At 53.3% G+C, this 15,207-nt stretch overlaps 1 protein-coding gene across 1 annotated transcript in view; it reads left to right on the top strand.

The window, feature by feature from the left end:
* Positions 1-3,163: 3,163 nt before the first annotated feature.
* Positions 3,164-15,207, top strand: part of LOC142882417 (RNA binding protein fox-1 homolog 3-like) — a 21,633-nt gene continuing 9,589 nt past the window's right edge. The window contains 2 exon segments of the mRNA XM_076017152.1: positions 3,164-3,411; positions 10,443-10,586. Coding sequence (XP_075873267.1) covers positions 3,196-3,411; positions 10,443-10,586 — 360 coding nt within the window. The 5' untranslated portion in view covers positions 3,164-3,195.

The raw sequence follows: 15,207 nt of genomic DNA, 5'->3' as shown, positions 1-15,207 counted from the left end.
AGTCCCAGCAGGGCACCTGGCCGAGCGCCGCTCCTCCAAACTTCCTGGATTATCCCGACATCGAGCCCAGGGGAGGCTGCGGTGGGGGTGGGGGTGGGGAGGGGGTCCGGCCCTTATTTGCATGCGTCGCCCCTTTTCTCTCTCTTTTTTTCCTCTCCGTCCTCTCCCGGTTCGTTTCCAGTCGAAGGAGTCGTTTGTCACACACATCAGAGGAGCCGCAGATCACAGGAGGGCTGCCGCGACTCGCTGTTCCTCTAATGAGGCCTGCACTCGCCCGCCCGCCCGCCTCCTGGCTCCCCCCCCCCACTCTCTCTCTCTCTCACTCCCTTTCTTTTTCTTTCTTTTTTTATTCGCCACGCTGCCCTTTGAAACGGCGACACGGCGCTCCGGGGCTGCTGCCCTGCTTGGTTGTGTGTCACTTGGCTTTCCAAGCCTCCGGACTGTGTGTGTGTGTGTGTGTGTGTGTGTGTGTGTGTGTGTGTGTGTGTGTGTGTGTGTGTGGTCATTTGGAGACCTAAGGAGGGGCCTTTTTTTCAGAGTTTTTCTTCCTCCAGAAAGATGTGCGATGAAGCGAGTCTCCGCGTCTCTCACTTAAAGCGACGGCTTTCCTTGATTCCCGGGAAGACCTGCCGAGGCTTCCAGAGGAAAAAAGAAATGAATGAAGCCGTCAGTTTTGCGCGTTCATCCCCAGAGGTCAGAGGTCAGCCCCGACCCAGTCCTCAGTGCCGGCCGACCCACCAATGGGCAGCTTCGCTCTCTCTCGCCAGTTCAAAGGACGAGTCGCCGCTAGTTTTCCGATGGAGGTGCTCGCCTCCTTTCTTTCTTTCCTCCTCCTCCTCCTCCTCCTCCTCCTCCTTCTTCTCCTTCTTCGTCTTCGGCTACGTATCCGACTCCATTCTGCTTTCAAATGGGCGCTTAGAAGTCGAAAATTGCCAACATCAAGAGCTTCCTTGAATTAGGATGCCCTGCCATGCGAGAGTGTTATATAATGCCATGACTGGAGGGAGAGGAAAAGTAGAGCACAGGGGTAGAGATTAAAAAAGTTTTTTTTTTCCTTTTTGCATAAAAAGAGAGGAAGAGGGGAGGGTGGAGTGGAGGGGTGGGGTAGGGGGGATGAGCATGAAAGGGAAGAGAGGGGAGGAGGATTGGGGGAGACGGAGGAGATAGAAATACAGTATAATAGAAGAGAGGTGGGGGTGGGGGCGGGGGGAGGAGGGGGGGATTAGGTCAGGGCGGGAGCGAGCGTGGGGGCCACTCTGCCAGCAGGGGGCAGCCTGCAGGAAGTTCCCCCACCTCCTCACGGCTCCTCTGCGCCGTCACTCTTTTCTTTTCATTTGGATAATGGAGCTTTTCCTTAATTGGCCGAGCGCACTTTGTTTGCCAACACGTCACAGCAGAATTATTCCCGCCACATTTACAGCGACGCGATGCTCGGCCCGGCTCGGCTCGGCTCGGCTCTCATTAAAAACCCACCCCTCCTGCCCGGCCGCTCTGTGGAGGAATTCTGCAGGAAGAAAAACCCAGAAACGAGCCAAAAAGACGGGGAGAGAGAGAGAGAGTGGGAGAGAGAGGGAGAGAGAGAGAAGAAAGTGGCGGAGGGAGAATCACAGGCATTCATCTGCGGCTCCACCGCCAGCTTGTAAACTCCTCTGTCTGCTTCATGCTCTTATTGGCTTTTTTTCTAGCTGTTTTTTTTTTCTTTTCTTTTTTTCTCTCCAATCATAAAGCCTCACTTTGCAGTTTGGCCCCTCCCCCTCCTCCCCCTCCTCCTCCTCCTCCTCCTCCTCTTCCTCCTCCGTCGCCTGAGGAGTTATGCAGCCAGCTGGTGATTTGTATCTTTAAATCTGATTGAGGCTGTGTGCCGGCGGGTTGTTATTGGATTCCACTGTTATTGTCTCACCTTTTTTTCCTTTTTTTTCTGCTGTTAAATGTTGGGACGGATCTCTGCTCCAGCAGCACTGATCTTGCTGTTCCGCTCATTAGTCTGGATTTTGCCGAGCCCGGACTTTTTTTTTTTTTTTTTTTTTTTTTTCTTGCGACAATAAGAGACGCAGCACTTTGCGCCGTCCGTTCACCCGTCCATCCGTCCGTCCCTCCGTCCGTCCGTCCCTCTGTCCGGCCATTACCCAGTTTAACAATGTGCAGCAGCCAGAAAAGTCCATTATTTTCCGCAGCTCATCATCTCAAGCATCCACACGAGACAAAGGAGGTCGGAGGAAGTGCTGGGCTGCAGAGGTGCCATCTATCACTGAAGTCAGGAGAAGGAGAGGAAGGAAGGGAAGAGGAGGGGGTGAGGGGGGGGGGGTGTTGAAATGAAAGAAAACACACAGTATGTGCTGGAGATTGGGAGCACGACAGATGAGACTTCAAACGTCCCAGGTTTACCTGTTTGACGATTTGGAGTTTTCCTTTCCTTTTTCTCGTCTGTCTTCTGAATTCAACCTTTTAGATTGGGACGATGCTGAGTGGCATATTTGGAGAGGGGCGGAGTCATGGTGTGACCTCACCCATTGGCTGTCAATCCTGGATGGAGATTAGGTTCACAGTTGGCGCTGCTGTCTGAGGCTGCCAGTCTGTTTTGAAATGGACTGTTCCATATTTGGACTTGTGGGCGGTGCCTGGGAACTGTGAGCCCTGATTGGAGCGTGAGTGTGGATTTGCGACTGTGGGATGTGCTAAAAAAATAAAATGCAACAACCCCCCCCTAACACATGACAGCCAGCTTTGGCCGGGAGTCTTGCAACCACCTTTGGCGGCCCCTGCTGGCCGAATGATAGAACGCAGGTTCTTGGCAGGATCCCGTTGGCTCTTCTCTTTGAAACCAGGAGCTCCGCCCATGTTTTGACACAGTCAGTGTGTGAAGAGAAGCAGCAGGGACAGCCCTGGAGCCCCGGACGGGCGGAGCTTGAGAGGAAAAGTTTTCCATCGATGAATTGATCTTTCCTGCGGCTTCGCCGTGAGATCCCTCTCTGACTCCCCCCCCCCACCCCACCCCACCCCCCACAACACCAACTCCGTTCATTAGCCGTGATCAAGGGTCCCTCTAATCTAACGCGCCGCCTGCTTTCCCCTCTGGACGGCGCCGTTTCTGCGCTGGCATCAAGTGGAAAGCGCGTCGGACCGTCTTTGATCTTTGCTTCTCTCTGTGTTTCTGTCTCCCAGGGTAACCAAGAGGCCACCAACCCCCCAGAAGCGATGGCCCAGCCCTATAACCCCGCCCAGTTCCCGCCCCCACAGAACGGCATCCCGGCAGAGTTTGCGGCGCCGCACGCGCTCCCCACGCAGGACTACGGCGGCCAGAGCCGCGTCCCCGAGCACGCCATGACTCTGTACACGCCCACGCAGACGCACAGCGAGCCGGCCGGCAGCGACAGCAGCACGACCGCCATCAGCGCCAGCACGACCGCACCGGTCAGTGTCCTCCATCACCTGCAAACACTGTTCTCACCCCGCTGTCAGCAAGTAAACACTCACTCCTTCTTCTTCTTCTACTACTGCTGCTTCTTCTGCAGAATGTCTTGACTGTGTTTTCATGATGTAACCATTTGAAGGGAGAGTTTAGCGCGCGCGTGTGTGTGTGTGTGTGTGTGTGTGTGTGTGTGTGTGTGTGTGTGTGTGTGTGTGTGTGTGTGTGTGTGTGTGTGTGTGGGTGTGTGTGGAAGGGAGAGACGCAGGAGGTTTTAATATTTCTGCCAAATGCAAAGCCCAGCGGTCAAACAGTCATTTAAATTGTAAAATTTGAAACCAAAAAAAAAAAGTTTTTGATTTGAAATCCAAAGTTTTGAGTTTGGAAACTGAAGCGTGGATGGTGCAACCCGGCTGCAGCGCCACTCTCCTCTCGCTGTTGCGCTTGTTGTTGTTGTTGTTTCTTGGCCCATCAAGCCGCTCGACTTTTAATGTTGTTTTTCGTTCGGAATTTCGATTTGCATTCTTCATTTTTTTTTTTTTTTTTTTTTCTTACTCCTCCGAGTCTCGCGGCCCGAAAAACCCGAATGAAACAAAAACACTTTTCTGGTGCAGCTCAGCTGTTTCAACGACAACCAGCGCCAGGCCGTGGCAATTATCCACGGCCTGTTGGCGGCGTGTTGAGTCACGCCTGCCTCCTGGAAGCCAAGCCAAGCGGAAATTATTCCTTCTTTTTCTCCTCTTTTCCTTGCTGGCGCTTGGAAAAGCCTTGACCCGGGATTTACCTTCACAGGAAGCACGTGTAGATTAAAAGGAAGGGCGACTTTGAAAAGAGAGATAATGCTGCTGGAGATGAAGACATAAAAGGAACCCCCCCTCCACCTACCCACCTACCCCCACCTACCCACCTACCCACCTACCCTACCCTCCACCTTCTTCAAGCATGAAAACACCTGGTGGGAGGGGTCACGGCGAGGTCACACAGGGATTTGGCTCCATCAGGAAGCGTATTGTTCATTATATCTTGGATAATTATATACATTATATGTAGAATTTCTCCCAGTTTTGGCGCCACAAGCCGCCGCCCGAGAAAGAGAGTCGAGTCAAGGCCCGGCGCCGCCTCGGAGCGCCGCAGCGTTTGAAGAGCTGCCGCCGCCGCCGCACTTACAGCTGACACACACAGGGGAGTTTAAAGTGAGGAGAGACTTGGCAGGAGGGCGAGCCGCCACTCCTCCGCTCCCTCTCCCTCTCTCTCCCTCCCTCTCCTACATTTTCATTTCATTTCATCTGCTCGCCCGCTGTGAGAAGAGCCTGCAGACGGCGGCGGCAGGAGGGGGGGGTGGCGACGGGGGAGGGGGAGGGGGGTTGGGGTGCGGGTGGCGAGATGAGAGCTCGCCTTGTTTTACCCCTCCGCCCGTCCTCAGCCCGTCCCCCGCTGCGCCGCTGCCCCCGGTGGTGATGGCGGGGGTGCGAGGGATTAGTGGCGTGTAAACAGAGCGTCTCGCCCCCAGGGGGCGGTAGGTGGTGCCCCCCCCCCACCCACCCAATCCTCCTTTAATGACACAGCACGCTGCTTTTGCTGTGGGTGCCGCAGACGGGGGGGGGGGGGGCCCGGTGCCTTTGATTGGGGCCCCCCCCGCAGGGAGCCCAGATTGAGGAGCAGCGGCGGCTTCAGCTAGCAAGCAGCCGAGCCCCCCCCCCACTCACCACACACACACACACCACCCCCACCGCTTCGCCATGTAGCTTGCCCTGCACCTTAGTGTAGTCATGTGCATATCGATATTTTTATCGATGTATCGATCGCTCACCGTAGTAAATCTAATAACTTCATATTTTAAGCAGTGCGCACACTCGGCAGTTGCCACGCAGTGCATGACGCCGCACCACAGCAGAGCAATAGCGCCACCTGCAGGGTGGGAGACTCATCAGTGAAGAAGCAGAGTTTGGTTTGGTTCTACTTCTCACCAGTTGACTGAAACGCTGCACGGTTTGATTCGTGCCACTGGAGAGAGTCGCACAGGAGCAGCACCAGCAGTTCCTGCCATAAACATTGCGACTTTATTAACTTTTTACCCATTGAAAAAAATGACAAAACCAAAAAAGTGCATCGCCATCGCAATATCGAGCCCACAAATATTGATTCTTGTATGGAACTTATTGTTCGCTACCTGAACGACTCTCCGAGTGGAAACGTTTGTCCTAAACTTTAGCGACTCTGCCCCAACCACCCCCCCCCCACCCCCCCCCCCCCGCTAACTAGTGAGCTAGTGAGTTTAACGAGGCCACCGAGGGTCCGCGCCACTTCATCTAGGTGGCGCCGTCCAGAGCGCCGACCTCTGGGAACCCACGTTCAAACACCCGCGACTTGAAAAGACGAGTCGGCGGCGGCGGCGGCCAACTTCTCCCTCTCTCACTCTCACTCTCACTCACTCTTTTTCTCTCTCTTTCTTTTTCCAAATCCTCGGAGTCGAGGGAAGCCGAGTCGCTGCCGCCGGAGAGACGAGAAGAAGAAAAAAAAATCTACAGAGCTCGCTCGTTATCTGGCCGGGTTCAAATAGTGGCGAGGTTTTGGTTGAATTTCATGAGTAATCACTCTGCACTCCGATAACAAATTAAGGCTGCGGCGTCGGGGGGGGGGGGGGGTTGAGGGGTGTGTGGGGGGTGTGGGGGGGGGGGGCAGCGCCCGCTCAGCGGCTCCAGATTTTACGCAGCCCATGTTGGCACCACGGAGACTTTCCAAAGGGCTGCTCTGGGGGACCGCGATAACACACACACACACACACGTTCAGGGGCAAAACACAGGCGAGGAGCACATGCAAAGCAAAGTGGGGGCCGTCTTGAGCACACACACACACACACATACACACACACACACACACACACACACACACACACACACACACACTGTCAGCTCTGATGAATGGTGTGTGTTTCAGAGGCGCTGCTGACGGCAGCATGTAGGCCACCGTGGAAAAAAGAGGGAAGAGGAGGAGGATGGGGGAGGGGGGGGAGTGGAGGGGAGGCTGCGACTGTTATCTGCAAGTAGGCGGAGCCTCTGTAAGCGGCTGTAAATGAGCGCAGGATGCACCATGTTGGGCTTCAAACCATCATCCCAGACCTTCACACTCGCTCACTCGCTCACTCACTGGGGCTGATTGCAGACACCAACAGAGAGAGAGGCATGTATCACCCCCCCCCCCACCCCCCCTTCCCACCCCCACCTCTCCTGCTCAGAAGACGCATCGCTCGGGGGAGAAAAACACCTGCTTCCAGTTCCTGTCTTACATAAAGGAGGCGCACAAACACACCGGGCTCGCAAAAAAAAAAAAAAAAATACAAAAAAATACAAAAAGTCATCAAGAGAAATATTTCAAACCTTTTTCATGATGTACGGCGGTGAAAAAAAAAAACCCAAAGATATTCAGGATTACTTTACTGTATTATGAGCCGCGATTGGATAAATCCAGAGGGGGAAACAACAGAGCAGCGATGGCTGAGCTCCGCTTCAGCACCGTTAGTGTGAAGAACTGCGGCTGCTTCCAAAACTTCACCGCACCTTGAATCATTTTCATTCCCTTTTATTTCACCGCGGTTCACATTTACGCGCTGTATTTATGGACATAATCATCATCACCCGCCGCCTTAATACCGTCTCCTTTAAATTTTAAAAGCAGCGTTCCTCCATGGCTCCCCAATTCATGCGTCCGTCGCTGGTGGATGTTTTCTAATAAAGAGCCGGAGGTGTTTAATACCTCTGCACGGAAACCCAACCCTCAGCCAGTCACTCAGGTTTTTGGGGATTGGGCTCCTGGCAGGTGACGGGGGGGGGGGGTTGGGAAGGGAGGGGGGGAGTGATGAATTGGAATCGGGGTATTATGATTCCGCTGAGCGACGGCTCGGTATTCCCGCCCTGTTTAATCGGATGTAATCTACCTGCTTGGCAGCGTTCCAATCAGATCGCTTCAATTATGCTCTTGTAATGCAGCTCGGCGGGGAGGGAGGGAGGAGGAGGAGGAGGAGGAGGAGGAGTGAAGGTGGGAGGAGGGGGAGGAGGGAGTGCTGAGCAGGGCACTTTGCAGGCGATTTGCAAATAACAGCGCGGGAGTCTTTTAGAGGAATGAGTGAACGGGAAGCCGCAGAGTTGCAGGAGTTGACAGTTCGGCTCCCTCCCTCGGCCCCCCCCACCTCGCCTCCCCTCCCCCTGCCTCCCCCTCCTGTGACAGCAGCTGTCGGGACGGTAAAGTGCTGCTGAAGGTGGCCCTCCGATGGTAACACAGAGGTAATTATTTTCTGCTGCAGTACCGCCGCCTCGCAGGCAGGCGCAGCCTCGGGATCCCTGTCACACTCTGACTTATTGAGTTAGCGGCGGCGGCGCCCGGTGGCGGCGGCAGCCGGGAGTCAGCACTTCTGTACTTTAGTTCCCTCCGTGTGCGCGCGTGTGTGCGTTTGGCCCCGGATGTCATCACGCCATCGGTAGCAATAGCGGTAGCTAGCGGCAGCGGCGGCGGCGCTAGGCCAGAGCAAGCGAATCCAGCCGTTTTTCCAAACACGCCGGCGTGGTGACGATGATGACGATGATGATGACGATGACGACGATGATAATGAAGACACACACCCAGTCAGCACTCCCATTGGCTACTCAGGCTATTAACCTCCAGAAGGTTCCGCCTCCCTGCGTCCTTCGCCAGGCGTTAACCTCGGGCCCGGCTGACCGCCGCCGCCCTCGCCGCCGCCGCCCTCGCTGCCGCTGCCGCCGCCCTCACCTGGATGGCTGCGGGCGGAGACAGAGTGGGACCTTGAATCAAACAACTGTCACCCTTAACAATGTGTGTCACCGCCTCGGAATGGCCCATAAAGAGCGAATAGATGACGGCCATTACAGTGGAGATTGTGATTATGATAATGAGAATAATAAAGGCGATCATCATTACGATGGCGACGGTAATGATAAGACGGCCGTGATGAATTATAATGAATAAATCCCCGGGCTCCATTTCCTAAATGGTGGGAGATGTATCACTGAGAGGGGCCTGCAGCACTGCCAGCAGGGCCACGCCTCTCAGGGTGTGTGTGTGTGTGTGTGTGTGTGTGTGTGTGTGTGTGTGTGTGTGTCCACTCCAACCGACTCCTTCTTCACATCAGAATCTCGCTGCAAGACGTGGGGTGTGTGTGTGTGTGTGTGTGTGTGTGTGTGTGTGTGTGTATGTGTGTGTGTGCGAGAGAGAAAGTGCACCAGACCACTTCCCTGGAGACCTTGCAGTTTACATATCACGTTCACACTCTTGTGTCACACACACACACACACACACACACACACACACACACACACACACACACACACACACACACACCTATGATGCCTCTCGGAATAATTTCCTCTAGGTTCTCCCTAATAATCCGCCTGCCTTTTTTCGGCTTGTAAATGTATTTATGTGACTTCAAAGTTCACTGGAAATGTTTGCATCAGTCACCTCTTGTAATTCTGAGAGTCAGTAAAAAAATGATGAGGAAGATGAAAGATTTCATCTGTTCTATCTTTTACCTTTCGCAAAACGTTGATCTTTTCCATTCCCCTCGACCGACTCCTTACAAATCGTTGTGTTCGTCAAACAGCCGGCGGCGCCTTTTTCCCGCTCTGTAATTATAAAGGCTGTAGTTTGCGATTAACGGTACCAAAGTTGTGACAAGAAGCCTGTGCGAAGTCACTCTGGCATCACAAACTCCGCATTCCACATGGAATTGGCATTTTTTTTATACACTTCAACAACAATTCAACAGTGAGACATCATATCCAAACTTTATGCCTTGTTGATGAAAAATCAAAGGTGTTGTCTACTCAATAATAATTCAGAACCTTTTATGACATAATACTTACAAAATAATAAAACAATAATAATAATATTAGCACCATAATAATAAAAACAAAATAGCAGAATGTCCCTTTAAAAGCCATCTTTTTTTTTTTTTTTAACCAAATATGAGCGTAGCATTATCCATCAGCGGGAGATTAGTGGGAGGACAAACTACTGACCAACGACAGGGAGTTTTTATATTATTAATATTGTTCTTGTTTGTTTCTTTTTGCTTTCTTGTTTTTGGGTCCACAACGTGAAATGAAAGCGCTTCAGCGTCAAGGTTCCACCTGAGCCGCCGGCGGCGACGGCGCTCAAATCCATCACCGGCGCAAACGAGCGGGATCCGTCACTGACACGGCGCCCCGTCGTTTATATAGAATGTCAGCGCGGCCGTTCGCATAATGATGGAAACAACAACAACAACAACAACAACAACAACAACAACAACAACAACAACAACAACAACAACAACAACAACAACAACGACGGCGACGGCAGCGGCTGCAGCCGACCGGCCGCCCAGGACCGGCGAGCTGTCGGCGGCTGCGGCTCCTCGTCGGCAGCTACGCCTCTCTTTTATTTTGTCAGCGCTTTCAATCTTCCCGCCGATTTGCTCGGCGGCCGAGTGCGCGTGAGACCGAGAGTAATAAGTGGATTTGTAATGCACAACCTGGGCTTTGACACCATCGCTCATCGGCTGTTTGTCGCTGTGGCTCGTCTGGGCAGCATGAGAAATGGCAGTCAGCCAGCCAGCCAATCAGTCACTAAGTCGGTTAGCCGGTGGTTAGTCAGCCGGCTAGCCTGCCAGTTAGCTAGCCACTCAGTCAGTCACTAAGTGAGTTAGCCAGACACTTGGCAAGTGGTTAGTCAGCCAGTTAGTTTGTCAGTTAGTTAATGGGTTAGTCACTAAGTTGTTCAGCCAGTCAGTTAGCCTGTAGTTAGCCGTTAACCAGTCACTTAGCTGGTTTCTGAGTCAGCAAGTTAGCCTGTCAGTCAGTCAGGTGGCTAGTTAGCCGGTTAGCCAATCAGCCAGTTAGATGGTTAGACTTCCTAGACCATAGCGGCATTTAACAAGCAGCTTGTGTTTTGTCTCCCCCCTCCCCTCCAACCCGTCCCCCTTCCTGTCTCTCTCTCTCTCTCTCTCTCTCTCTCTCTCTCTGTTTGCTTCCCCTCCGGCAGGCAGATGACGTGACGCAAACAGAGGGCTCTCAGCAGCTGCAGCTCCAGCACTCAGACTCTTCGGAGAAGCAGCAGCCCAAACGGTTACACGTCTCCAACATTCCCTTCCGCTTCCGGGACCCGGACCTGAGGCAAATGTTTGGGGTGAGTCAGTGTGAGACCCCGCGAGCGATGAGCGACTCCCTACCGTCTCGGCCCCGATCTATCACTCACACACACACACACACACACACACACACACACATGGAAGCAGTGCTGTAGATTCTCCCCTTAATTAGTTCACCCTCACAGAGATTTAAAAAAAAAAACCCACCAGAGGTCAGGCTGCAACTTTGCTAAACTGTTAAGTTTGACAAGCAGGTTTGCTTTGTGTGACGCAGCGCACGTTATGTCTCCCGCAAAACGTTCATATTATATGAATTTATTTTTCCTACTGACAGACGGCACGTCGGCACTAAACGCGGGAGCGTGAGGGGGAAAGCAGCGAAGCTAGGGGGCTAAATCACGGCGGGGAGATGAGGCCATGCGAGGTGACGGAGCAGACCAGCGGCTATTAACTACACTGTCAGGGGTAAATAAATAAAGAAGAGAAGAGCAGGCGGAGGAGGTGGCGGCGGGAGAGGGGGCAGCCTTGGAAAGTAAAGAAAAACAGCTCAATCAGTCACGATTGGCTGCTGGTGTGTGAAAAGGAAGTCCCCGGTTGGCTGAGATATGGAGGCCTGCGCCGTAGTCATTTATTGTTAACTTTAGTGCGTGCGTGTGTGTGTGTGTGTGTGTGTGTGTGTGTGAGAGAGAGAGAGACCTGAGGCCCGGCACAGAACCTTCCGGCCTTTCAGATTCTAAAGAGAAATAAATAAAAATAAAAAAAAGGGTGTTGGAATGATGGGCAACGAAAAAACAGAAAGGATTTTCTTCCGGGCGGAATTCAATTGGACGTCGATATCTGCGGGAAAAAGCTCCCGTTGAAACGCTTCCACATCTCCAACAAAAGTCCAACAAAAGAATGTGGAACAGTTAATGGATCTGGAGAGACAATAGCTACGGTTCCATTACCGCTGGAATTGCGCGAAACCAAAAAATATGGCAATAAAAAAAAAACTGGTGATGGAAACACACAGACTTTAAAAAAAAAACAAAAAAAAACAACCTTGTCCAATATGGCTGAACGGTTATGAGGCTCCCACGAGGTGTCGCAAAAGTGTCATGGAAACACTTTTCTCACATTTACAGTACACGTCAGCGGACGTGACGTACGGAGTCACGTGACCGGTTCACCGACCGCTGAAAATGAGGTTATAAATCGTTGTGATTGGACGGAGGAATCTTTTTTTTTTCACAAGTAATCCTACGAGATTTCAGAAACATTGCTTTTATTTTGAGCAAAACCGTCATGGAGACGCAGCTAGTGACAAAAGAGAAGACAAGAAAAAGTAGTAGTAGTAGTAGAAGAAGAAGGAGAAGGAGAAAGGAGGTGCTTTAAATGCTAAGTGCTAATTGGACCATTAGCAGACAGGGATTGGGCTTTTTATGAAGACAACATTCCCACTGATGATATTTACGAGTGGCTGCGAGGCCTCAGCGGCAGCAGCAGCAGCTTTTTATAAATTACGGACGGACGTGTCCGCGGCTCCTCCCCCTCTCTCCCCCTCCCTCCCTCCCCCGTCCACCCGCTCTGATTGTTTTGCTTTTATTGTTCTCCGCTCTGGTGCAGTTGGTGTGCAATCCGAATCGCCTCGGTAATTAGCTCGCCGGCTTTGTGTGGCTGCGCCGCCTGCGTGCAGATATACGATACCAAATTGATCTCCACCCCCTCCCTCCCCCAAACCCCTCCCCCTCTATCACCCCCCAGCCGGTGTTGCCTCCGTCTCTTCCTCCTCCTCCTCTTACTTTTACTCTTCTTCTTCCTCCCCCTCCCCTCCTCCTTCTTTTCCTCTTCCTCCTCCTTCTCCTCCCCCTCTCCTCTTCCTCCTCCTCCGACGTGGCCTTTCCCTCTCCGTGCTGGCTGGCACGGTGTAGTGCTGCAGGATTGATTGTCTCCAGGGGTGGTGGCGAGGAAGATAGCTGCTCGGCTCCGCCCCTCCGACACGGCCCCCACAATGGGCCTTTTGTGCGGTGGCCCATCCGCCCGCCTCCAGAAACCTCCCCTCCACCTCCCCCCACCTCCCCTAGGCGGCTCTAATGGCCGCTGGAGCGCCACCAGCTCGCTGCGCCGCTCGCTGTCGCGCTTGACCGGAACCGACAGTAGTGCGAGGCTGGAAGGCGGTGGGGGCGGGGGAGGAGCGGCGGAGGAGTCGAGGGATTCGCTCGCAGGTCAAAGTCACACCGCTGGAGCTCTGCGTGGAGGAGGGAGCTGCTCCTGGGAGCAGCAGCAGTAGCAGCAGTAGCAGCAGCAGCAGCAGCAGCAGTAGTAGCAGCAGCAGCAGTAGTGGCCGCAGTAGTAATAGTAGCAGCAGCAGTAGCAGCAGTAATAGTAGCAGCAGCAGTAGTAGCACAAGCAGCAGCAGCAGCAGCAGTAGTAGTAGCAGCAGCAGCAGTAGTGGCCGCAGTAGTAATAGTAGCAGCACAAGCAGCAGTAATAGTAGTAGTAGCAGCAGCAGCAGCAGCAGCAGTAGTAGCAGCAGCAGCAGCAGTAGTAGCAGCAGCAGCAGCAGTAGTAGCAGCACAAGCAGCAGTAGTAGCAGTAGCAGCAGTAGCAGTAGCAGTAGCAGCAGTAGTAGCAGCAGCAGTAGTGGCCGCAGTAGTAATAGTAGCAGCACAAGCAGCAGTAATAGTAGCAGCAGCAGTAGTAGCAGCAGCAGCACCAGCAGCAGTAGTAGTAGCAGCAGCAGCAGCAGCAGCAGTAGTAGTAGTAGCAGCAGCAGCAGCAGCAGCAGCAGCAGCAGTAACTGCAGCCTCAGGAAGCTGCGAGTGGTTAACGAGCGGCTGAAGTGAAGCGGCTCATTAGGACGAGCAACACAGGAGCTTCATCAGTCATCACAAGCTGTGATCTCTGGGAGCCGGCGAGGGTGTGTGTGTGTGTGTGTGTGTGTGTGTGTGTGTGTGTGTGTGTGTGTGTGTGTGTGTGTGTGTGTGTGTGTGTGTGCGCGTGTGTGTGTGTGTGCGTGTGTGTGTGCGTGTGTCCTCGTTTGTGTGGCTGCCAGGCGTGAACCTCGGCCGGCCGACTGTCACGCCGGCAGTGTGACCGCAGCTTCCTGGAGGTCCTCAGAGAGCCAGACTCAGTCAGGAGGGTGCTTTTCAAAAATATCATAATAATCATAATAATAGTTATTATAATAATATTAATAATAATCCTCAGCAGCAACTCTGCACTCGGCCTCATTCCGTTCATTCTGCGTCATCAGAGGCCCAGAAACACACACACACACACACACGCACACACATCCTCCCGCGCTCAGCATTTCTGCTGACCATTTCTTTTTGTTTTAGACTTCCAGATTTCTTTCTCTCTCTTTTTTTCCCTCCCTCTTTTTACTGAAGCGCTCCGTTTTGCGATTCTTTGCAAAGATCAAATATTAATGCATCACGTCTGGCGAGCAGCGCGGCGTGATTGCAGAGAACAAAGAGAAACGTAATTGAGGCCGTATGGAATTAAAAATGAATGGAAGAGAAGTCAACAGTTAGCGTAGCTTCCGCGAATGCTACGGCAATATTTGCACAAGAGCAAAAAAAAAAAGAAGAAGAAGAAGAAGAAGAAAGACGCCGCTGCAGCGCCGCAGACGGATTGCGTAAAAGAAAAAAAAAAATTAAAACGGGGAAAAAAAAAATGAGGCGGTCGCTCAGCGGTGCGTTTATGGTCCGTGGGACTGCGGACGCATGATGTCATCCTGCCCCGCCTCCCGCCACAGGCTCCTCCCACCGAAGCTATTGTTTATCGGCGCTGCTGATGCAGCTGTTTCTGCTCGCGTGTGTGTGTGTGTGTGTGTGTGTGTGTGTGTGTGTGCGGCGGCACCGGGGCCGGCTGGCGAGCAGCGAGCAGTCCCTCCCCGGCGCCGCCTGCAAATCCACAAAGACGACTTCCTCTGAAACTAATTAATCGCCGCCACGAGCCCATTAGCTCGGTTAAAACAATCAGCATCTGCACGCTGCAGCGCGGCGCCACCAGCGGGCCAGGCAGAGGGGCCGCACGCTGGGATACAGATGCCTGAGCGCACGCAAGTGTGTGTGTGTGTGTGTGTGTGTGTGTGTGTGTGTGTGTGTGCGAGCATCTTCTCCTTTTTTTTTTAACCACTCCTCCCCCCTCCCTCCCTTCCTCCCTCCCACCCCCCCACCCATTGGAACCAATGACGCTGAGCGCCATACGAGGCAGATGTGCAGGGCCGTGAGATGAAGGGTACCTATAGAGGAGGGGGGGGGGCGGGGGGGGGCACGTTGCTGGAACTGCCGCACCTTTAAACAACACAAAGCTCCTTTGTGCTGCTGCGGGGTTTTTTTTTGTTTTTTTTTCCTTTATTTTATTCCTTTCCTCTCGCTTTAGCATCTCGCCGTGAGGTCGCTGCGGAAAAGAACCTTCCGGCAGCAGGAAGAGTTCCCCCGCCGCCTCCTCCTCCTCCTCCTCCTCCTCCTCCTCCTCCTTCTATCTCCTATTAGCCAGCCAGTGGACAACCCCTCCGCTGCGTCCGGGGGGGGTGGGGGGGAGGCTCCCGTTTCTTCCCGGCGTTGCATCGGACAGCGAGGCGTCGCGGAGCGCTTGACAGGATAATTACTCGTAATGAAATAATACGGGCCGCCGTCGACGCCAATTAAAAGTCCCTCTCACTCCGCTCGT

This window comes from Nelusetta ayraudi, unplaced genomic scaffold, assembly GCF_046127955.1.
Source record: "Nelusetta ayraudi isolate G7.1 ecotype Tasmania unplaced genomic scaffold, CSIRO-AGI_Nayr_v1 ptg000263l, whole genome shotgun sequence".
Classification (NCBI taxonomy): domain Eukaryota; kingdom Metazoa; phylum Chordata; class Actinopteri; order Tetraodontiformes; family Monacanthidae; genus Nelusetta; species Nelusetta ayraudi.
Note: the sequence above shows the minus strand (reverse complement) of the source record. Positions and strands in the feature narration are given on the sequence as shown.